This window comes from Mesoplodon mirus (genome assembly GCF_964341445.2).
Source record: "Mesoplodon mirus genome assembly, chromosome: 13".
Lineage (NCBI taxonomy): Eukaryota > Metazoa > Chordata > Mammalia > Artiodactyla > Ziphiidae > Mesoplodon > Mesoplodon mirus.
Window position 1 is genome coordinate 15,387,245 of NC_138989.1, and position 24,373 is coordinate 15,411,617.

Genomic DNA, 24,373 nt, shown 5'->3' on the forward strand with positions numbered 1-24,373 from the left:
CCATGGCTGGCCTTGTGTATCTGCAGGGCATCCCTCTGGATTTGGCCACTTAGGTCCCTGTCAGCTGGCCAGAAACAGAGTTGGAGGTGGCGCAGGGCGTTATCCCGGCTACTTCCAAACCAGGGCTCCTTCTAGAACAGTGCTTGACCCAGTACCGGCCTGGGTGAGCCTTTCATCTTTCCTCTCCTCCTCTGGCTTAAGCCTTTGGCAGGGCAGGTTTTGGGCTTGAGGCCAGCGATTCAACTGGGAGGGCTGCATGCCAACTCTCGCCTTTGTGGAGGTTAGTCTATTTGCCCGGGGTTCTGCCTGGGTTTACAGCCTCTCCTAACGTACGTTGATGACGCGGGTCTACCTCCCAGGCCATCTTGCAATCAGTCATCAGCAGAGAAGTCTCGAGCAGAAGGAAATGTGCGCTCTGCTTTCTTTCGGTGTAGTGTCTTTTGCCTGATTTTTATCTGGGGGCCTTTAAGGAGCCAGCCGGCACAGAAGCAGGACGGCGACGCCGTGCCTGGAAAACTCATCAGCGTCACTCTGGTTGATTTTCCTCTCCCCTTCAAGCTTTTTCCCATGGAGTGGGGCTCTCAGCAACAACTGGCAAACGGTTGGGCGATTGCTCGTTGTCATTCTGGTGGGCACTGGTGTCCGGAGGGCTCCAAGTGCTTTGTGGGTATTCGCATTTGTTTCTCAGATGCCCAGGTGCACAGTTGGCACCAGTCCCGGTTAATGGATGAAGAAACTGAGGCTCTGGGCATCAAGATCGTGAACCAAGGGCTGGGAGGAGCACAGCTGGGAGCGACCTTGGGTGTTCAGGGCTGCGTTTTGTCTTGAAGAGGATGTGCGGGACGTGTGTGTGTGTGTGTGTGTGTGTGTGTGTGTGTGTGTGTGTGAATGCATAAGGTTGTGTATGTGTAAGAGAATGAGAATGAAAAGGAGGGAGGATTGAATGGGGTGGGGTCCTCAGTATAAACCTGCCCGAGAACAGTCACTGCCTTGCAGTCTTTCCGATCAGAACTATGTCCCACGAGGAGCTCATATGCCTTTTATCCAAAGCAGCCTCTTGCCCAGGCCCCAAAGGAAGGCCGCAGTGATTTCCCAGCCCTAGTGGACCCTGCGCTCGCTGGATGGGGGGTGGGTCACAGAAGCCCTCCTCACCTGCCCGTTCCTTCCCTCTCCTCCCTGGCTCCGCTTCACAGCTGGCATATGGAAACTGTTTCTGTTTACCCAGTGCCACCAGGATGCTGCTGCACGCTGTGCTCCAGCGAATGGAAGTCTTGGATTCCCCACAGGGTCGTTTCAGAGGCTGCCTGCAAAGCAGCCAGCTGTTTTGCAGGGAGCCTCTGGGCCCTGTTACATCATCTTGGAGGAAACGTTACCATCTGTGCAAACAGGCCATCCTGGTCTGTCTGCCTGTCCTCTGTGTGGGGAACTTCTCTCCTACTTGGAGGCAGTTCTTTTGTTGTTACTGTTGTTCTGTATTCCAGTGCCTGTCAGTTCAGCAGTTTCTTCCTGTTCCTTCTCCTCTATGTTCGCCTCCCTGGGCTGACTGCCAGGATGCAGGGTAGGGCAGTTAAGGGGTTGGTGATGCATAAATCTTTAGTGGCGAAGGTCGTTGGGCCTGAAAAGGCTGCAGGCTGGTTTCACAGGAGAGTTCTCTGCCCAGGGCACCCAAAGTGCAGAACAAAGTGTTTCTCTTTGGGGGTTGGGGTGGGGGGGACTTGCCCTAGAGGCGCCGAATGGGATCTTCCTGGTTGCCAAGAATGTTCCTGGTCAGCTTCCTCTGGCCCTTCTCCTGAGAGCGGAGCAGCTGGTTTGCTGTGGGAGCCAGAAGACTGCCGCTCCCACCCTCCTGCGCTGCTGTGTATCGTTGTTTTCCTCCTCCTTCCCGCCCGTTTCCGGGCCAGCTGCCTCCCAGGAAAGACGGAAATGCAGAGGCGAGGGTCAGCCATCATGTTCCTGGACGAGGCAGCGGATGGCCAGCTCCCCGACAGCCCCGTCGTGAGGTCATCCCACCTCCTCCAGCTGGGCCCTTGCGGTATGCCTTGACCTTGCCTTTCCAGCTCGTCTGGAGACACCCACCCTGCTCTGGGCGAGCACGGTGCCAAAGTCAGAGGTTGAACATGTTGATTCTTATGTGGTCTCTGACAACCGCTGGTGTGAGGGCTGGTCCCTGATCACAGGAGGGGGCTGGACCTGGGGTGCTGTGTGAGAGCCCTCCAGACCGCCTTGTTGTCCAGACTCTCCCTGTGCAGGGGATGCCCTGAAAGTTGCATCATCAACTTTCACCTGGAGACCTGGGGGGCCGCTGTTTCTCCCAGGAAGTGCAGATTTGGCCCAGGTGGGTAGGAGTAGGCCAGTGGCTAATTCTCTTTGATTTGTCTCACAGCTGTGCACCAGCAATTACACAGTGGCAGACAGTGGGCGTCAGACCCCTGTCCACATTACTCTAGTGAGGGATGAGTGACCAGTGTTTGTGGCGGAGAAAGCTCTAGACGGGGAGCCAGGAGGCCCAGGTGCTAGAGCTGGCTCTCTGATGGATCAGCCCTGTTACACAGGCACACCTCCCCTCCCTGGCCTCAGTTTCCCATCTCTAAGAGACGGGCATTCAATTAAGTGGTCTCTGTGATCCATTTCAGACCTGACTATCATCCTTTCTAAGACCCCAGACCTGACACTCATCGTTTCTAAGCTGAGCAGCAGAAAGTACTCAAGTCCACGCAGTAGCCCATAGAGCACGCTAAACCCTGCTCTGTGGTTTAGCGTGGGGATTCTCAGCACAGAACCTGCTGACCTTCTAAATGTGTGAGACCCGGGCAAGTTCACAGATCTCTCTGGGCTTCCATTGCCTCATCTGTAAAATGGGCACAATAATGGTCACTACCTCATAGGATTATTGTGAGTATGAAATTTATAGAAATATATACATTTATATAAATACATAAATAAATATATGGTGCTGAGAATAGCCTGGCACACAGAATATGCCCTGTAAGTGTGTTTGTTATTTCAGCAGAAGCTGAGTTGATGAGGTTTGGGCTACATAGAGGTTAATTAGGGTGGGGGAGGGACGTGTGTGCTAAAAAAGACCCTGTCACCCTCTGGGTGCAGCGAGGCAGTGTTGCTGGGAGGCTTCTGGTAGCCAGCAGGATCCAAGCGGCTGGCCTCTGCACCAGTGGTGGCATGGCCGGCCCCATGGGTGGTTCATGAGTTGGGAGTCATTTTTAAAGCCATCTGCACCCCCTTGCTTGTCCCCCTCACCGTCTTTATGTATCTGTAAATTCATAGATACTGTGAATTGCAAAGGCAGCTGGTCCAACTTGCTACTTGCTGGGGGGGAATCTCCCTCTGTTGAAGCCTCCTCTTGAGGCCCCGTGTTGATGGAGTATGTGCTGCCTTGGCAGACAGGTGCCCCCAGAGGACAGGGACTATCCAGGTACCTCCAGTCCCCAGCCAGGGCCCCCAGCACCTAGGAGCTGCACTCCGCCCCTGGGGATGCCCATCAAAACGAGTAGAACAATGCCATTCATTGTTGGTTTTAAAATATTTTTATTAAGAATTATTCCTTTTTTAAAAAATTTATTTATTTATGGCTGTGTTGGGTCTTCGTTTCTGTGCGAGGGCTTTCTCTAGTTGTGGCAAGCAGGGGCCGCTCTTCCATCGCAGTGCGCGGGCCTCTCACTGTCGCAGCCTCTCTTGTTGCAGAGCACAGGCTCCAGATGCGCAGGCTTAGTAATGGTGGCTCACGGGCCCAGTTGCTCCGCAGCACGTGGGATCTTCCCAGACCAGGGCTCGAACCCGTGTCCCCTGCATTGGCAGGCAGATTCTCAACCACTGTGCCACCAGGGAAGCCCAAGAATTATTTCTAACTTACAGATCACATGAGGAATAGAATGACAAATACATATGTACTCAGCGCCACCAGAGCTTAGTGCTTACTTAATTTTAATAAATCAAACATGACAGAGTTAAAGCCCCCTCTGCCCAGTGCACCTGGGGGCAGCTCTTTTTTTTTTTTTTTTAAGATTCTTTTTTCGATGTGGACCATTTTTAAAGTTTTTATTGCATTTGTTACCATATTGCTTCTGTTTTATGTTTTTGGTTTTTTTGGCCACGAGGCATGTGGGGTCTTAGCTCCCTGACCAGGGATTGAATCCGCACCCCCTACATAGGAAGGTGAAGTCTTAACCACTGGACCGACCGCCAGGGAAGTCCCGGGGGCAGCTCTTGTAGTTAGAAAAGCCTTCCTGGGATCTGGTGGAAATGCCTGTCCTGTGACATCTCCTCCCAAGTCCTTGTTCTGCCCTTTGTAGCCTCACAACATGTCTCCTCACACCTGCCAGCCACCAGGTGTGATCTGTAACTAGAGAGCATACATTTTGTCTCTGTGATGTTCGCTGTTGCATGGGGGCCCTGGCATCCTAGTGCTCGGCAGTAACCAGCTGCCCTCTGAAGATCTACGTGTCTGTTAGGAGTTTGGGAAGGAACAGGAAATGGAGAGAAATACAGTGGGAGCCAGATCCTAAAGGCCCTTGCTGAGTCCGAGTCTTTCCCGAGGGCGAGCTATTGAAAGATGGTTAAGCAGCTGAGGGATACGATCAGATTTATGCTTTACCGACTTCATCCTGCAACAAGACTCCTCCGCGGTCAGGTGGCCGGGAAAGGCCCAGGCAGCGAGAACCAGCCTGAAGGCTGTTGCTGACTTTTAGGTGAAAGGCAGGGGGCTCCAGTGAACGTGGGGAGTGGAGATGGTTTACAGAGAGGAGACCCTCCCAGACCTGACGACTTATAGGCCATGAGGGGTGGCGGGGGGAAAGGTGATGTCAAAGATTTCCGGCTGTGAGGACCGTCCTCCCAAGGCAGCTGGAAGGCTGGTCTGTCTCCCTGTCCCTGTGGTCCTTGTGGATTTCAGAGACTGGATGGAATTGTTGTTTGTGCATCGGGGGAGAAGACTGTCTCTCACCCAAACCAGGGCCCTTCAAGATACCAAGGGTTGGGCTTCGCTGGTGGCGCAGTGGTTGAGAGTCCGCCTGCCGATGCAGTGGACACAGGTTCGTGCCCCGGTCTGGGAAGATCCCACATGCCGCGGAGCGGCTGGGCCCGTGAGCCATGGCCGCTGAGCCTGCGTGTCTGGAGCCTGTGCTCCGCAACGGGAGAGGCCACAACAGTGAGAGGCCTGCGTACCGCAAAAAAAAAAAAAAAAAAAAAAAAAGATACCAAGGGTCACCTGCTCCCAGGCAAAAGCCATTGGTGTGAGAGAGGTGGAAGTGGCAAGGATTGGCCTGCCCTGGGGGATGCTGTAGTGTTTCCCCCCACCTCCCATCACAGTAGTGTGTGGTATAAGTGATGGGGGCAAAGGGGAGAAGTTGAGGAGGACCACGTGCCTTCTCCCCACCAGGATGTGCCTGAGAGAGCTCCCGGGCGGGAGGCAGAAGCTCGATCAATTTGCTGAGACCCCTACACGAGAAGAAGGGCTCGGAAGGCTCACACGGGGGTCTCCAAGGCAGGGGCTCCTGCAGACGCTTACGTCTAGCACGGGCTGGGAAAATGGCACTCATGTCCGCTGCCATCTGTGCCAGCCTGTCGCCACCCACCCCGTACCAGCACCGCTATTTATTCGACCTAGGACTGCTGTGTCCCAGGCGCTGGCTCCTGCCGTGCTGTGCAAAGGTCATGGAGGACAGGGCGCAGGCGCACAAGCTCCCAGCTCCGTCCAGATGCCGGCAGGCATCTTTCTCCTACTTGGGAGTCACGTTTTGGCTCATGCTTCCCTGGTCCATGTGAGCGGGTGGAGGAAGGTGGTTTGACCTTCTCCTGTCTCTGCCTAGGGCTTAGTTCTTTCAGAAATGGGCACTGGGATCAGAGTTGGGAAATGTTGGCATTGGTAGAGCAGGACCAGGATGATCAAGGGCTGGCTGCAGCCAGATGTCCTGCCTTCTACCTGTTACTCCATTTGAGTGATGGAACCGCTGCTATATATATATATTATATATATATATATATTTTTTTTTGCGGTACGTGGGCCTCTCACTGCTGCAGCCTCTCCTGCTGCGGAGCACAGGCTCCAGATGCGCAGGCTCAGTGGCCATGGCTCACGGGCCCAGCCGCTCCGTGGCATGTGGGATCTTCCCGGACCGGGGCACGAACCCGTGTCCCCTGCATCGACAGGCGGACGCTCAACCACTGCGCCACCAGGGAAGCCCCCGCTGCTATATTTTTAATCCTTTCAGCAGTACCTTGTCCTCCTTTTCGGGTTTCCAATCCTTGAGAGGCATGCAGCCTACCAATGAGAAGCTAACCAGCCTAGTTTGGTACCCAAGCCCTTCTTCTCGCTGGCTGCATGACCTCAGGAAGGTACTTAACCCTTCTGCACCTTAATCTCCTCAAGTCTGAAGTAGGAATAATCATATTACCTTCTTCATAGGATAGTTGTGAGAATTAAATAGCTTGATTGGTAGAAAGTACTCAGGTATGTATCAGTTATCTATTGCTGTATAATGAACCAGCCTCAAACACAGCACCTTAAGACGAAGACATCATTTATTCTGCTCATGAATCTGCAGGTTTGGGCAGGGCTTGGGGGAGGGGCAGCTTCTCTGCCCCACACAGTGACTGGGGCTGGGGGATCTGGTTTTGACATGACTTATTCAACTGACCAACAAGTTGGTGCTGGCTGCTGCCTGGCAGCTCAGCTGGGCTGTGGACTGGGCGCCTTGATTCTCCTCCGTGGGCCTCTCTCACAGCACGGTGGCTACGTTCCAAGAGCAAGAGACGCAAGAGAGAAAGGTGGAAGCGTTTTTACGACTTAGCTTCGGAAGTCATAAGCTTTACTTCCTCTATTGGTCAAGACAGTCACAAAGCCTCACCTGGTTTCAGGAGGAGGAGACACAGTCTCTACCTCTTTGTAGGGGGGTGGCGGGGTTCTAGAAGAGCATGTAGTATGAAAGATAATGCTGTGGCTATCTTTGGGGAAAACATCTGCCACAGAATAGATTTTGACGTGTAATAAGCCACCCACAAGTATTTGCTCTGCTAGTTTAAAACCATTCTCTGCCGTCCTTCACCCCAGACTTCTCTTTCTTAGAGGGTGGGAGTATAACATAGTGGTTCAGTGGAGCTGCTCTGGAGGGGCGCTGCCTGCAGTTAAATCCTGGCTCAGCCCTTTACAGCTGTGTGACCTTGGGCAAGTTGTTAACCTCTCTGTACAGTAGGATTTATGCTAGTGTGTATCTCATGGGGATGGTGAGGATTACGTGAGTTAATCAGCATGGAGCATTTAGCACAAAGCAAGTCGCGTTAACTCATTACTTTTCTTATATCCTTCATTGGTGCAGTCCCTTCCAGAAAGACTGTCCTAGTTACACGTGCTAGCAATGGAGCTCAATCCAGAGTAGGTTGGTGAACTGGAAGTCCGTTCGCTTCCAGACGCACAAAGTTGGGAGGGGAGAAAAAGAACTATACTGTTGTAAGAGTCTTATACTAGACATGAAGTGGTCTCTTGATGGTAGACATGATAAATTTAAAATGTATACTGTAAACCCCAGAGCAACCTCTGAATAACAAAAGAAAGCATTGTAGCTAATAAGCCAACGAGGAGATAAAATGGAACCATAAAAAAATATAGTCATCCAAAAGAAGGCAGGAAACGAGAATAAAGAACAGGTGGGACAAATATGCAATAAATTGCAAGATGATATATTTAAGCCTAATCATATTAGTAATTACTTAATTGTAAATAATCTAAATACTCCAATTAAAAGGCAGAGTTTTTCAGATTGGGAGAAAGGAGCAAGACCAAACTCTATGCTGCCTACAGGAAACAAAGTTTAAATATAAAGACACAAAGAGGGAACTCCCTGGTGGTGCAGTGGATAAGTCTCCGTGCTCCCAATGCAGGGGGCCTGGGTTCTATCCCTGGTCAGGGAACTAGATCCCACATGCATGCCGCAACTAAGAGTTTGCATGCCACAACTAAGGAGCCCACCTGGTGCAACCAAAAAAAAAAAAAGTTTCTCCTTTAAAAAAAAAGACACAAAGAGATTAAAAGAATGGAAAAAGCTACACTAATCACTAATTCAAAGAAGTAATCAAAACGAGAGTAGACATATGAATCAGAGATAAATATTTGTATATTTATGTAAACTCTCAAAATTCAAAAAGAAGAAAATAACCTAATAAATAAGCAGGTAAACTACTGAAGCCCGTGCGCCTAGAGCCCATGCTCCACAAGGAGAAGCCACCGCAATGAGAAGCCTGTGCACCGCAACGAAGAATAGCCCCTGCTTGCTGCAACTAGAGAAAGCCCGCACACAGCAACGAAGACTGAACACAGCCATAAATAAATAAATAGATAAATAAATACTTTTTTTAAATTAAAAAAAATAAAATTAAAACCTTCAAAAGAAAAGAAAAAAGAAGAAAAAAGTAAAAGAAAGATTTGGAGACACTTCAGTTAAGTTGTACAAATGGCAAATAAAGATATGGAAAGATGCTCAACATTATTAGTCATTAAGGAAACACAAAGTAAAAGCATTGGAATTAAAACAGTGCAGTACCATCACAACCGTTTAGAATAGTTGACTAAAAAAGCTGAGCATGTCAATTGTTGGTGAGGATGTGGAGGACCTGGAACTCTCATTCACTGCTAGTGGGAATGTAGAATGGTACAATCAATTTGGAAAACAGTTTGGTAGTTTTATAAAAAATTAACTGTATGATCTAGCTGTTTCAGCCCTAGGTATTTACCCCAAAGAAATGAAAGCCTATGTCCATACCATACCCTGTACGTGAATGTTCATAGCAGCTTCATTTGAAATAGTGAAACCCTGGCAACAATCTAAATGTGAATGGATAAACTGTGGTACATCCATGCAATGGAATACTACTCAGCAATAAAACAGAATGGACTGATACACCATACAACATAGATGAATTTAAAAATAATTATGCCGGGGCTTCCCTGGTGGCACAGTTGTTGAGAGTCAGCCTGCCGATGCAGGGGACACTGGTTCGTGCCCCGGTCCGGGAGGATCCCACATGCCGTGGAGCAGCTGGGCCCATGAGCCACGGCCACTGAGCCTGCGCGTCCGGAGCCTGTGCTCCGCAACGGGAGAGGCCACAACAGTGAGAGGCCTGCGTACCGCAAAAAAAAAAAAAAAAAAAAAAATTATGCCGAGTGAAAGAAGCCAAACAAAACAAAAGAGTACATACTGTGATGCTGTTTACATAAAATTCTAAGAGGTGCAGGTTCGCCTGATAGTGACAGAAAGCAGATCAGCGGTTGCCTGAGGATGGATGGGGGGGGGGGCTTGAAAGGGTGACAGATATATTACCTTGATTGTATTTATTTATTTATTTTTAATTTATTTATTTATTTATTTTTTTGCTGTACGCGGGCCTCTCACTCTTGTGGCCTCTCCCATTGCCGAGCACAGGCTCTGGACGTGCAGGCTCAGCGGCCGTGGCTCACGGGCCCAGCCGCTCCGCGGCATGTGGGATCTTCCCGGACGGGGGCACGAACCCGTGTCCCCTGCATCGGCAGGCAGACTCTCAACCACTGTGCCACCCGGAGAGCCCCCTTGATTGTATTTAGTAATGGTTTCACGAGTGTGTACGCATGCCAACACATATCAAATTGAATACTTTAAATATGTGCAGTTTATTGTGTGTCAAATATATCTCAGTAAAAGTATTTAAAAATCGGTAGAGAAGAGCTTTGCAGAGGGCAGACCTGACTGCCCTTGCTTAGCAGTTCAAAGTCAGAAGGACCAGTTGCGACCCCAACAGCCCTTTGAACCCTGCCGGTTTCCTCCCCTTTCCTGTTTGGTTGTGAGCTTTACACATCTGCTCCCTGCCACTGTGCATGACTCATTATCCAAACATTTGATTCTTTATCCTCCCATAGGTGGGTCATTTGGAATGTGGGTTAGGGGAACCAAATTCTCATCCTAGATTCTCTTCTTCCCAATAAATTTAAAAAGCTGAGTCATTTCTCGGTGCTATTGCATATGTCAGTGGAGGCACCTGAGTGTTATGACGAGCCCAACTCAAACAGGCTTAAGTGTAAAAGCATATTTGTGGGCTCAGACTTCAGAAACGCTACGAGGTAGATTTTGGGCACAGCTTGATCCCAGGGATGTAACTTGGGCAGGTTTTCCCCAGGTCGTGGCAGAGGCAGCCGCCAGCAGCAACAGGGAAAGAGCCCCTCCTTTCTAACTGGTCCAGGAAAAGTTCCAAGTTCAGCCCTCATTGGACGGGCTTGGGTCAGCACCGCTGTCTGAACCAGTGCCTGTCCTGGGGGGATGAGGGGATCCCATTGCACTGGATCATCTGCCTGGGAGCCAGGGGTGGAGTTGGCCAGAGCCAAAGAATATGGACAGAAGGTAGGGAGAGCATGTTCTTCAAAAGCAGATGGGGCTGTGTTACTGGAAGAAAAGGGCATGGATGTCAGCAGGGAAAAGCCACAGAGGACACTGCACCAGTGAAAAAATCCAATTGTTTTTATTTTTTTGACAAAGTAGTATATTAACACGCTTCCAAAAGTCAAAAGTAATCAAAAAGATCACTCCCTCTGAGTGACTTCTACACTGTTCCCTACATCGGTTGTAGGCAATCAATTTCATCAAGTTCTAATTTGTTCTTCCTGTTTCTTTTGTTAAGTAGATATCTCTGTGTTTTCTTGTTTTCTCCCTTTCTTACACAAAAGATAGCGTACAGTATGTGCTTTTTTAGTACTTGCTTTTTTCACTTAACAAGAGAAGGAAAAACTTTTAAAAATTGAGGTATGGTTGATGTACACTATGTAAGTTTCAGGTGTATAACATAGTGACACACAGTTTTTAAAGGTTATGCTTCATTTATAGTTACTATAAAATATTCCTCTGCTGCACAGTATACCCCTGTAGCTTATTTATTTTCTACATAGTAGTCTGTATCTCTTAATCCCTATCCCTATCTTGCCCCTCCCCCCTCCCCTCTCCCTACTAGTAGCCACTAGTTTGTTCTCTATTTCTGAGTCTGCTTTTTTTGTTTATATTCAATAGTTTGTCTTATTTTTTAGATTCCACATATAAGTAATATCATAAAGTATTTGTCTTTCTCTGTCTGACTTATTTCACTAAGCATAATACCCTTCGTGTCCATCCATGTAAGAAAAACATTTTTAACTAGGCATACTAATTCTTGCTGTCATTAGTACACGGGATAGTGCGTTGACTTACAGTTAATAGGATATGTGTGTGAGTATACGAGGTGACTGCCAACCTTTTCTCCTGGTGAATGGTGTCTTTATTCTCTTAAGCCTGGGTTGTAAGTGAATCTCCTCTTGCAATGCAGATGGAGGCAAATATGCCGTCCACGACTCCTGCACCCCCAGTCTGAGCTCAGGGGGCGAGAGTTCCCCCTCCAGCCTCACCGGACACAACTGGGAGATGAATTATCAAGAGGCAGCAATCTACCTCCAGGTGAGTATCTTCCGGTCAGGACCTGGCCATTCTTGGCCCCTGTTGGTGGAGTAGGATAGCCGGGGTTCTGTTGGGTGCCCAGCAGCTCAGTTCTGGCTTAGTGCTCCGTGTGTGAGCTTCTCATCTCCTAAGATCAGGCTGGGAGAGCCAACCCGATTGCGCCCACGTGGAAGGGTGATGTGAACGGGCTTGTTCTCGGGACCCCCAGTTTGTGGCTCTGCCTGCCCCCAAGGTTCCCCAAGTCTGTCCACTTGGCCTCCCCTGCCCCGCTCCCTCTTCTCAGGCACATTGAGAGGCCGGTTCTCGGGAGGGAATTCTTTTATCTACTTAACACTGCTGACTTAGTGTGGGGAATCTAGAGATCTTTATTCCCTTCCTGTTTAACTTGCTGCTGCTCTCATGTTTGCTATTTCATGTTTGGTTTTTGTTTTTGTTTTTTTAAAGAAAAAGAATACTTTTTAATAAAAGTCATGCATGCTCATTACAATAAGTTTCAGTACAAAGGCGATGTGAAAAAAAATTCACCTAACGCAGTCGCTGACAACATTATTTAAGAATAATACATAGGTTTCATGTGTCTTCTAAAATAATTTTAAAGTCCTGTAGTAGCTACAGCTGTACAGTCTGCTTTTTTTTTTCCCTAGCATGTGGCCTAAGCTTTTTACTCATGTTATAACTCTTGTAAACAAATTTTAAAGTCTTTATAATTCTATCTGGTGAGTGCGTCCTGATTTACTTAACTATCCTGATAAGGTTGGATATTTTCTCTTTTTATATTTCCCTTATGTATTTCCCTTATTATGCATTTCCTTATTGTAAATTATAATCCGAGGACAATCTGTGCCTACGGCTATTTCTCTCTTTTTCTCTTTAATATCTAGGATTATTTTATTAGGAAAGACTCCAAGAAGTGGAATCAGTGGGTAGAAGGAATCAACCTTTTTTAATGCACTTGTTATGTAGTATCGAATACTGTCCAAAGGGGATATTGCCTATTAACTTCCAGTCTGACTGTCAATGGCATTTTCACCTTAATCTTGCCATTTTTGTCATTATAAGATTTCAGCTTCAGCTGTGCATTGAATAAGGGTTTGGGTGAGGAAATGGAATTTTTCTTAAATTCATTTGAATGATCATTTTCCCCTAATCTTTTTTTCTTTGAAGCAGCTCTCCCTTGTAAGTATTTGCTTTGCTATTTTTTAAAAAGATTTAATGACATTCAGATACTTATTTGATAATTGTTTGGGTGTCTGTGTGTTTCTCGCATCTTATGGCTGTACTCCTCAAGAAATGTATTTTGATTCAGGTTAAGGCAATAGAAATGTTTTAGGGAAATTTTAGCAAGCTTCGGCATGCCAGTTGATGTGGCAGGGCCCCCCTAAGCACTGTCACCTTCTCCAGAGTTGAATAGGTGCTAGACAAGAGGGTGGGATGGGTCAGAATGTGGAATTAGAATAGCTGCTTGGTAATTCCTTCTTTCCTTAAGCAGGTGAGAACATTAGTAATAAAAATGGCCATCATCAAAAAGTCTACAAATAATAAATGCTGCAGAGGGTGTGGAGAAAAGGGAACCCTCCTACACTGTTGGTGGGAATGTAAATTGATGCAGCCACTATGGAAAACAGTATGGAGGTTTCCAAAAAGAACTAAAAATAGAGCTACGATATGGTCCAGCAGTCCCACTCCTGGGTATATATCCAGAAAAGACAAAAACTCTAATTTGAAAAGATACGTGCACCCTGATGTTCATAGCAGCATTATTTACAATAGCTAAGACATGGAAACAACCCAAGTACCTGTCAGCAGACAGTTGGTTTAAGATGTGTATATATACACTATAGAGTTACTCAGACCTAAAAAAGAATGAAATGTTGCCATTTGCAGCAGCAGGGATGGACCTAGAGAATATTATACTAAGTGAATTAAGTCAGACAGAGAAAGACAAATATTATATCACTTATATTTGGAATTTTAAAAATAATGCAAATGGAGCTTCCCTGGCAGTCTAGTGGTTAAGACTCCCTGCTTCCACTGCAGGGGCCACGGGTTCAACCCCTGGTTGGGGAACTAAGATCCCACATGCTGCGTGGTACGGCAAAAAAACACAACCCCCCCCCCCAAAAATGCAAACAAATTTTATATAGTTTAACTGGGCACTTGCTGATCTTTCTAACAACCCTACCAAGCAGTTTAATCATCTCCCAGTTCATACACCTGAAACTCCCAGGGGCTCAATGAGTCCAAAGCCAGCCAGCTAGTAAACTGCCAAGGTTGGATTTAAACCGCATCCATCCAGCCTCCAAATGATGTTTTTTCTTCTCTACGTGGTTGCCTCATTTCTGTACCTGACCCCATGTATTCACTTGAAAATGGGCCATGTCTTTGTGGGAAAAGAGGTTACAGAACAGAAGGTATCATGTGATGATTTTTATATATAAATTATATACAGTTTTATATAATGTGTGTCTGTATCTATGCACATATACCCATTCACATCTGGAAAGTTACTTATCTAAATATTAAAGGTGATTATTATTATTGTTTTTTAAAGGTGATTATTTTTGGCTGATGGAATTTTTACTACCTTATAATTCTGTGTATGATTTGAATTATTTTACAAAAAATGCATCATTTTGTAAAATTAAAACTAAAAGCAAAAGTTGGATCCCCATGGACAGTAGTTCGTGGCTGTTTCTGGAGGATGGCTTTAGCTGGTGTCTGCTGGTTGTTTTCATGCTTGCAGGGGAGCTGCAGCATAGCCCCTGAAGCAGGTTGCTGGTGCGCTTGGGTAATTGGCCGCTTGCTGCTTTGAGGCTATCTAGTGCCTGCAGTTTCCTCTCTTCCCGGATTTTACCTGTTAACTCACTCACCCTCAGGAGCTGTGTGCTCGGCGCTCCTGTTGTCTCCAAGACAGTCCTAGTTTTCTGTGTGGACTTCTGCCCCAGGGAGCAGAAAGCAAAGACCTGGAAGTCACATACAACTGGCCTGCCTTCTTAGTTTTCCTAATCATGAATTTCCTAGTTCGTGATCGGCAGTTAGGAAACAAGGCCAGTGTTCTCCTTAGGGCCCTGGGTCAGAATCCAGTGACTCGGGTCGTATTTCACTCCGTCGTTGCTAGGGGAGGCCTCATTCTCCATCTCCTCTGTGGCAATTTCAGTCTCCTCTGTGGCAATTTCAAGTCCTAGCGGTCAGATCCGAGTCCCCCACGTTAGTGGTTTCCTCTAGCCAGACCTTCATCCCTGGCTACTTGTTGGAAGAAATTACCCAAGAATTGCATTTTTTTAGAAATCCAAACCAGAAGCTTCCCAGGCCATGTGTGTCCCCTGTGGCCATGGCAGTGCTGGTGAAAACCACAGCCTGGCACAGATCACAGGACTAGGAGCAAGGCTTGTCCAGCTTGCCCTCCGTGTGACCGCCAGGATGTTTGTTCCCTGCCCTATTGAGTGTGTGGTTTGTCTTTATTTTTTGATAATGAGGATAGGGATGTAGCCGGCTTCAGGGAAGTGACTCACTTGAAGTTCCCCCTGCAAACCACAGCCAAGGTCCGAGCTCCCCGCCTCCCAGCTCCTGGGCAGTCCTCGGGCTGGGCAGGGGCCTGGAGAATGATCTCTTGCAGGAGTGCTTCATCCTACCAAACACCTATTAAATGTCTACTGTGTGCACCAGGCACTGTGCCAGCTGAGGACCTGACAATACCTCTTGCCTTCCCAATTCTCTGAAACAGGCTTGGCGAGCTGAAGCCACCTCGGGCTAGTACAGGAACCCACCAGCCAGAGCTGTTTCCACGGCACCATGTGCCTGCCACCTCTGGGCCCAGAGACACTTCTTCCCATTGGCCTGGCTTTGCAACCTCTGCAGGAATCACCGAGCGTGTGTTAGTTTCACCTTCCCCAGAATAAGGGTTTATGAGACGGTTGAGTGTGGCCTCATCTCAGAAGAGTCCAATAGTTGGAATAGTTGAAGGTCGGACTGCATTCCAGGAGAGCCGGAATGCTTTCAGAAGGGCTCTGGGCATCCCTTCTGGCTGTGCCCCTTTCCTCCTCTAGGGATTGGAGCCAAGGGGAAGAGCCTCTGTTCTGAGTGTTTGTGCTGGGAATGAATGAGACAGATTCTCCCGACTCAGCACCATTGACATTGGGGACCGGATAATTCTTTGTTGTGAGGGGCTGTCCTGTGCATTTTAGGAGGTTTAGCAGCATCCCTGGAATTTGCCCTCTAGATGCCAGCAGCACCCCCCAGGTGGGACAACTAAACATGTCTCCAGGCCGGGGCGGAGTCAGGGGAGGGCAGGTGGTCAACATGGCCCCCAGTTGAGAAGCACTGAGGCAAGGTGATGCTTGTAAAGCATGAGCCAATAAGTACTCTCTCTGTGTCGGCTGCTGGATGGGGTACCGAGGTGATGAAGCTGAGGGATCTCCCTTACTTATCCCCGTGCCCACCAACCCAGGGGAGGCAGTGAAGATCCGCTACTTCCCCCAGAAGGCCGATCCTAACCGGGAGGGTTATCTGCTTATATTCCCAAGTGGACCGTTCCCGGTCTGCTCCGTCGTTTGCTTTCTACATCATCAGCAGGAGGCCAAGAATGGAGCAGGGCCGCTGGAATCAGGCTGTCTGGCTCTATGAGCTCAGGTGCTACTGAAGCTTTGTGCCTGGATTTCCTTGTCAGGGGTGAGAGGAGTGTGGGGGGTGGGGGCGCTGAGCATGGTGCCGGGCCTGGAGGGCACTCCCTGGGGGTCAGCCGCTGTCTCATTACTGTTGGGGTGAAGGCATCAAGCGGTTAGGAAATGAGGTGGAAATGGAGTAAATTAAGAAGTGGGATGGGGAAAGCTGAGTGAAGAAGGAGCGTGATAAAGGTACCCTGACACTTTCCCCTCAGTGTTCCTATAACTTAAAATAATAATAACAGGTAACCTCTGGCGGGGAGCTTCCTGTGTGCCAGATGCTGTCCTAAGTGTCTTGCAGGAACCTGGGGAGTGAGTACGAGTGCTGATGGTTGTAAAGGTGAAGGAACATTCTCAGTGTTACCCAGGGAGGAGGGGGGAGCCGGGACTCAGCTGTTCTTAGTTTACCCCAGACCCCCACCCCCCGACCTCAAGCACTTAACATCCCGCAGACACACCTGAATCTGAACATTTGCCCTCAGAGGGGACCAGATGTGCCCGCTTCTCTTCGATCTCTTGGATTTTTTATTCTTTGATTCCTCTGAGTAGTTTTGGGAAGAAGCAAGTCTTTGGAGCCCCATCAGCGGGCTAGGGTGAGACTTGACTGGTGTGCGGTTCTACGAAGATGACACTTTTGCTTCTCCATCATCTCCCGACTCTGGCCTGAATCTCCTCCCACCTGCCGAGGGCCCTCCCCCCTTCCCCGCCCACCGCGCATCCTGGCCGCCCTGTCGTCTCCAGGCGCGTTCGCCCACGTGACGCTTGCTCTTTCAGGAAGGTGAGAATAATGACAAGTTCTTCACCCACCCCAAGAATGCCAAAGCTCTGGCGGCCTACCTCTTTGCTCATAACCACCTCTTCTACCTGATGGAGCTGTCCGCAGCCCTGCTCCTGCTGCTGCTGTCCCTGTGCGAGGCTCCGGCCGTGCCCGCGCTCCGGCTGGGCATTTACGTGAGTGTCCGGATGGCTGGGAGCCACGGCTCTCTGGGGGCAGAGTAACTCAAGATTGAGAGGGAACATTCTGGAAGGGCAGACGTCTTGCCTGGGGTCCCTGCCCGACTGAATGCACCTCCCCCGTCTCCCTGGGATCCTGCTCCCTTGTAAATTCCAGGGAGGGGCACCTTCGGATTGCCTCGGAACCCATAGCCCCGCTTTGGCCCCCAGGTGGGCAGCATACCTGATTAGCTGTCTCCAACCTCAGAGGAGAAGGCGGGCAGGTGTGCTCGCTGCTGGGGGAGGGCAGGCGCTGGGGAAGCCACGTCTCCTTCACACCCTTTGGCTGCAGGTCCACGCGACCCTGGAGCTGTTTGCCCTGATGGTGGTCGTGTTTGAACTCTGCATGAAGTTGCGGTGGCTGGGCCTTCACACCTTCATCCGGCACAGACGGACCATGGTCAAGGTGCTGTGCCCACCTCCCTACAGCATTTCCTCCCCTGTCAACTTCAAGTCTGTATCTTCAGTTCAATTCCAAGTCCCCCGTGGGCCTAGTCCTGCGCTCAGAAGTGTAACCTTGGGTCCCTGTCCTCGCCATGCTTCCAGCCTTGCTCCAGGTGCCACAGTGATGCTAACAGTAGTGAATGTGGTTTGGCGTTTAGCGCGTGCCAAGCTCTGGCACGATGACACTTGCGGGAGGTGTAGTGCTCTTCCTAGCCTACATGCAGCCAGTGGAAGAGAATGGGATCTAAATCCCAGTGAGTTGGAATTCAAAGCCAGCTCTGTGGCCTCCACGCCCACGCTGATCAGGACCATATTATATGCTTCCTCTGTCTGCGGCAGAGAGAGGCGTGAGTTGGGATGTGTCACAGTGGCGTTTGGCAGTGTAAAAAGCCCACACACTTGTCCAGGAAAATGTGCCCAAGGAATTGGAGGTCGGGGTGTGCTGCAGACCTCAGGGGCCCTCACGGTGCAAGCGGGGAGAGCTGGAAGCAGAGGGTGGCTGGATGTGGCCTGCGGAATAGCAGTTTTGCTCAGCGGGTATCATCTGGGGCTCATTCTCCTGGGACTGCACTTCTGTGCCAGCAGCCAGAGGGCTTCTCCCTGGGGCCCGCTTAATGTTGGGGGAGGTGAGACAGGGCGAGGGAAAGGACTCTCTGGACTCCGGGCCGGGCTGGGCAGTATCCAACCAGCCCTCTGTTCAGGGTGTACAGGAGGGGCTGGGCCAGAGGAGCTGACGGCGCGCTGTGCCCTCCACCCACAGACCTCTGTACTGATGGTGCAGTTCGTTGAGGCCATCGTGGTGTTGGTACGGCAGACGTCCCACGTGCGGGTGACCCGGGCGCTGCGCTGCATCTTCCTGGTGGACTGTCGGTACTGCGGTGGCATCCGGCGGTAAGGCCCGGGGGAGGAGCTGCTCAGACAGTCGCTATCAGGGCCTGGCCTGGACCTCCGGGCCAGTGAAGCCAGAGCCAGTGAGTGACGTAGCAGTAAGGCCACTCCTGCACTTGGGTAGGGACACAGTCATGCTCACTTCCCTCTGCTACTCGACCCACACAGAGAGGCAGGTGGTCTTCCTGCTGAAGTTCAGGTCTCCTGACTCTGGGTCCAGGGCGCTCTCCTGCCTTACCTGTGCTTCTCTGGGGCTGGTCCTCTCTCTGAGCACAGTACCTGCCCAAACACAGCCTAAAGCAGGAACTCAGTAAAGTCCACGTGACTCAGCAGGCTGTCCTGACACCTCCCCTGGGACTGGGGGTACTGAACTCAAACCAGGCCGTTAGCCTAAGGTCAAACTGAGTTTTGAGAATCCATCTGGAAAACCTCTTGGCTGGGGTACTGTGGATGAGAGCGGGCTGGCCATTCACGCTTAGTGCCCGTCCTTAAAACCGGAGACAAATGTCCTAGGACTGGGTGGCCCTGAAATGTCTTCCCACATCCCAGGCAAGCTGGCCTTGTCACCCGAGGCCATGCACCCGGCCTTCTCCTGCCGTCTCCGTCTCCTGCAGGCACTTGCCTGCTTGGGCTCCGCAAGTGCTACACTTGCCCCGGTTCTCTCCCCATCACCCACTGAGCGGAAGGCCGAGGACATCACTAGCATGATGTCACAAGCCAGGGCAAGAGGGAATTTAGTGTTCTGGGGGTCGGGAGCACCAGGGCCCCATCTTGACAGGCACGTACCCCACTGAGGAGCCCCAGCCAGCACGCCCTGGGCCCTGGCCCGTCCCCGGCTGCGCCTCACCCCTCCCGGCCCCGTCTGTCTCCCCAGCAACCTGCGCCAGATCTTCCAGTCCCTGCCACCCTTCATGGACATCCTCTCACTACTCCTCTTCTTCATGATCATTTTCGCCATCCTTGGTGAGTTTCTCCTGCGCCCCAGGATGCAGGCGCTCGCGAAAAGCAAACTCACAGTTGAGAAAAAAGCGTACTTTGACAGTTTCAGAAATTCAGGAAGGTTTTCAAAATGATATAAACACCCAACTGAGGAAATGCAGTATCGGAAAAAAAAAATGGAAGCCACCTTTGTACCCTTTCCTGATCTCGATTCCCTCCGGCTCCCAGAGGTACCCCCGGCCTTTATTCACGCTGCTGCACGTAGATGTAGGTCATTCGTTTTCACTGCCGTGTCGTGATCTGATATGTGAATATATCCAGATTTATTTATCACGTCTTCTGTGGGTGGGCACTTTTCACTATCACAGATCACACTGCAGTGAACATTCTCGTGCGTTTCCTGGCGCACACGGGGGTTTCCCTACAGCGTGTGCCTAGGACCTTAGGGTCTACACACTTCAGCTTCACTAGATGTAAAAGCAAGGTCATGGCCTTTCTAACTCTGAGGAGGCCTTGCCTCTTCAAATAAGATCAAGTATTGATGCGACATCCACATTCAGACACAGGGTTTAGACCGTGGAGGTCTTAGAACACGGCGAGGTAGCCCAAGGTCCCTTCTCCAGTACTCAGATGGCAACGACAGTGGAACTAGAGAGCCCTGGCTCTAAGGCCCCCACCAGTGCTGAAAGCCCCGGGTTCTCGTGACTGCTCTGTCCTGAGCCACTGACTCCCACTTACCTCACCTCCACCCCACTCTCGATAGAATTTCCTTTGTGTTCCAAGGGGGCTGACTTCCCCTGAGGGCAGAGTTACTCCCTTTCCCGCTCAGGATTTCAAGGACTCGGGAATAGCTCATTCTGAGAGGAAAAAATTAATGGTGTTAATTTGGCTACAGGGGAACAACAGGGTCCCTTTGGAGTTGTGCTTGGCTGTCATGTTCTCACAACCAAAGATTGCAAACCGGTGGTCTGGGTTCCAAATCCAGCCTATGGATGAGTTTTGTTTGGTCTGAAAGTGTTGAGCAGCATTTTGAAACTAAGTTTTTTTTTTTACATGAAAATACAGATTTTCAGCCTTAAAATTTTAAACTTTCTTTAAACTTCCGTTTTTAAAAAAAATCGACATATAATTGACATATAACACTGTATTAGTCTTAGGTATACAACATAATGCTTTGCTGTGTATATACTGCAAAGTGATCATCGTAATAAGGTTAGTTAACATCCATCACTATACAGAGTTACGATTTCTTTTCCTTCTGATGAGAACTTTTAAGATCTACTCTCCTAGCAACTTTCAAATATACAATACGGTATCATTAACTATCGTCACCATGCTGTACGTACTGCTTTTTTTTTTTTTACTATACAGATTTATTATTTTTTTAAATTTTATTTATTTATTTGGTTTCCCCAAGTCTTAGTTGCAGCAGGCGGGCTCCTTAGTTGCGGCATGCATGTGGGATCTAGTTCCCTGACCAGGGATCGAACCCGGGCCCCCTGCATTGGGAGCATGGAGTCTTACCCACTGCACCACCAGGGGAGTCCCTATACGGCCTTTTTAAATCATACATTTGATGGTACTTGGGTCACCCTCCTGAATGGCAGCCGTTATCCGGTGGTCTGCCACAGTCCCCACCACTCCCTATGCTTTTCCTCTGCCTCCTGCACTGACTCACATTTATTTGTCCAGTCCTTCTGACATCTGGGTTTGGGACTCTTGTGCTCTAACCCTTTTTTCAATCTGTTTCCCACCACCTTCTCTAGGTTTCTACCTGTTCTCCCCTAATCCTTCAGACCCCGTAAGTAATCAACATGTTTGTCTGTTTCTTCCTTTACGGGAGGCCTTTCCCCTCAGATAAGGTGACTGGACTGACCCCCTAGCTGTATTAGGAAGGGATGCCCTGCTTGGCTTCTCATCATCGCTTCTGGCACTTGAAAGTGCCCCGTCACCCAGATTTGAGCTGTCTCATTCCTTGAATGCCAAGGGGGGCCCCTTGCCCTGTCCTTGAGAGGGGTGTTTCCAGCATCAGATTTGGAACACGGGCACATTTTGGCAGAGGAGCAGTGGAGGAGAGCTCAGCTAATTGTGCATATGTGGTTCCCCGGGAGACAAGTCCCAAAGCCAGTTGTCTGCTGCCGCCGGAAGCATTGAGCTCAGGAAGGAGGAGGCCTTGGACTCCATGTTTGCTTGTTCCTCTGCCATCCTTCAGGGATCCCTTGGGAGGAAGAAGGAGTGGGCAGGGCAGGGAGCGGGAGGGCAGGGCTCTGGAGGCGGCCCACAGGCAGGCAGCCTGTTCCCGGTGGCGTGTGCCCTCGGCCCGGCGGCCACGTGCCCTCCTCTCCTCCTCTCCCCCTCAGTACTTCAGCACCCTGGAGAACAGCATTGTCAGTCTGTTTGTCCTTCTGACCACCGCCAAGTAAGTTTGGGCCCTGCTTTGGCTTCTGCCCTCTTCTAGTGCCCGGGGTCTCCTCCTCTTTTCAGCCAAGAATATTCCACATCTTGGCCCAGACAGGTTCTTGGGACCCCGTGAGGGACGGGAGTGGCCTGGTGAGCCAAGAGTAGGGGAGGGGGGAGGGGGCCGGCAAGGCAGGAGAAGAGATGTCCTTACAGAAGACGGAGACCAGCAGACACGGGCCCTGCAGGTAACACTCTGCAAACACAGTTTCCCAGATGTGATGATGCCCTCCTACTCCCGGAACCCCTGGTCCTGCGTCTTCTTCATCGTGTACCTCTCCATCGAGCTGTACTTCATCATGAACCTGGTGAGTGACCTTGCCTCGCGCCCCACTGGAGCAGCCCTAGCCCACACTCTGCTGGGCACTGTGGGGATGAGGTAGGGACAGCTTTCAGCCTCCGAGGGCAGGACATTGGGGAAGGAGGTCCCAGACCGTGGTCAAGTGTGGTGTGGCTAGGAATTCCCTGTCGGGACTTAAGTTCAGCTGGTTACCAGCAGTAACTAGCCGGCCGCCACAGCTGCTGACAGCGTTAGGGTTTAAACCAAAGGTGCCCTGGGATCTTTTCCTTCTCACAGCAAACATATAATAAGTATAAAAGCTGGTACTTACTAAGCCTTAGCCAGGCACTGTGCAAAGTGTTTTATGGATGAGGGTTGAATAATTTAACACTTAAACCCTGGAATTCTCAATTCATAGTTGAGGAAACTGAGGATCAGACTGATAGGCTAACTCGCCTGCACAGCTCGGGGTGGCCAGGGGAGCTGGTCTGATTCCAGAGCCCTGCTCCTAGCCACTCCATCCTACTGTACCCACATGCCAGGAATGTCTTGTGTATTTCCACCTCGTTTATCACGAACCATTGGGAAATTGAACACAGAACATATTCCTTTAGGGAGAACATAAAGTCCCCATGCACACTGGGAACTTTGGAGGTGTTTGCAGAGGCTCGGCCGGCCACCAGCAGTGTCCTGCCATCAGCAGATTGCCTCCCGGACCGGGCCATCAGGCTGGTGCTGAGCCCACATCAACGCCAGAATTACTAGGAAGAGGCCTTATCAAGTCTTGCATTTATTTTTATACTTCTGAAGAGCATTCTCACACCAGTCACCACAGTTAGGCCCAGTATAGAAGTGGAAAACACTTTCTCTGGGGTAGATCTGTGAAATCTCCTAAAAGTGTGACATCTTAAGAAGGAAAATATTTTCTTTTTTTAATTCCTCAAAACCCAAAATAAGTATGTTAGATATCTCTTTGAACATCTTACAGCTCTTTTATACTGTTGTCAGTTTAGAATCTAAAAAATAGTTTATGTGTAATTGATTTGCTTTAAAAGATATTTAGAGCTGTGAAAATATAAGGCATGGGTCAGCAATCAGGGCCAATACCCAACCCACCATCTGTTTTTGTCAGTAAAGTTTTATTGGCCCATTCATTTGCATATAGTCCATGGCTGCATTCATGCTGCAGCCGCAGGGTTGAGTGCTTTCTACAGAGACCATCTGGCCTGCAGAGCCTAATAGATTTGCTCTCTGGCCCTTTACAGATGCTAACTCTCCCTTGATCTAAAAGGAAATATGGGGGACCAGTTAGAAGGGATGGAAAGGACAAGAGCGTTCCCCTCAAAATATTTTTGAAAGAAAAAGAAAGTGTTTCCAAAAAGTGTTCTTCCAGATTCTGCTCCTGCCCGCCCATCGCGTTCCGATAACGCAGACTGTGTTGTTCACCTGCTAAATTTGGAATTAGAAAGTTCCAGAACCTTGTGCCCTTTTGTGCAGGCCACCTCACACCCCTGCTTTCTGGGGCCACGCAGACTCACCAGGAGAAGGAACAAGGGGACAGGAGAGGAAGCATCGGCACAGCGATGTTCCTTCCTGCTCTGAGGTTGGGAGGGCACAGGATGGACACAGCCTCCCCGGCCATCACACGGAGCTGAATTGGGCAAAAAACCCAGTGTGTTCCCCTCGCTGCTTCTCTCCCCTTATAAAGCTGCCCAGCCAGGGATGAGTTACAGGCGGAGAGAAGAAAAACCTGGGGAAGATGTAATAGCAGTGTCTTCATGAATCTTTAGAGGGGAAATTTACAAGTGGCAATGAATGACCTTGCTCTGCTGAGTCTTGGAGATGAACTTCCTACACCACCTGGGGGCAGGCGAGAGGCTCTTTTCAACCCCTTTCTCTGGGGTGGCTGGAAGAGCGCCCTCTGGAGGCTGGAGAGCAACTCCCTGGTTCCTTGAGGCCCCGCCGGGCACAGGAGCCAGGTCTCTGCTCTTCCCTCACAGCTTCTGGCCGTGGTGTTTGACACCTTCAATGACATCGAGAAACACAAGTTCAAGTCTTTGCTGCTACACAAGCGAGCCGCCATCCAGCACGCCTACCGCCTGCTCATCAGCCAGCGGGTAGCGGGGCAGGGGCTGAGCCGGGGAGGGAGGTCGGTCCCTGCTCCCCAGCCCTTGCCCCATGGTATCCCCTCAGTGTGGGCGGGCCGGCAGCTTCCGAAACCAGGAGTCCTGCCCTCGGGAGAACAAGAGAACAGG

General features: G+C 50.0%; 1 protein-coding gene across 3 annotated transcripts in view; it reads left to right on the plus strand.

The window, feature by feature from the left end:
• TPCN1 (two pore segment channel 1) overlaps nt 1-24,373 on the plus strand; it is a 64,459-nt gene that overhangs the window by 20,267 nt on the left and 19,819 nt on the right. For all 3 annotated transcript variants that reach the window (XM_082641241.1, XM_082641243.1, XM_082641242.1), the window contains exons 3-11: nt 11,329-11,456; nt 16,892-17,068; nt 17,403-17,516; nt 18,315-18,445; nt 19,317-19,405; nt 21,148-21,182; nt 21,742-21,800; nt 22,047-22,146; nt 24,119-24,235. In XM_082641241.1, coding sequence (XP_082497367.1) covers nt 11,329-11,456; nt 16,892-17,068; nt 17,403-17,516; nt 18,315-18,445; nt 19,317-19,405; nt 21,148-21,182; nt 21,742-21,800; nt 22,047-22,146; nt 24,119-24,235 — 950 coding nt within the window. The remainder of the gene's footprint in view (nt 1-11,328; nt 11,457-16,891; nt 17,069-17,402; nt 17,517-18,314; nt 18,446-19,316; nt 19,406-21,147; nt 21,183-21,741; nt 21,801-22,046; nt 22,147-24,118; nt 24,236-24,373) is intronic.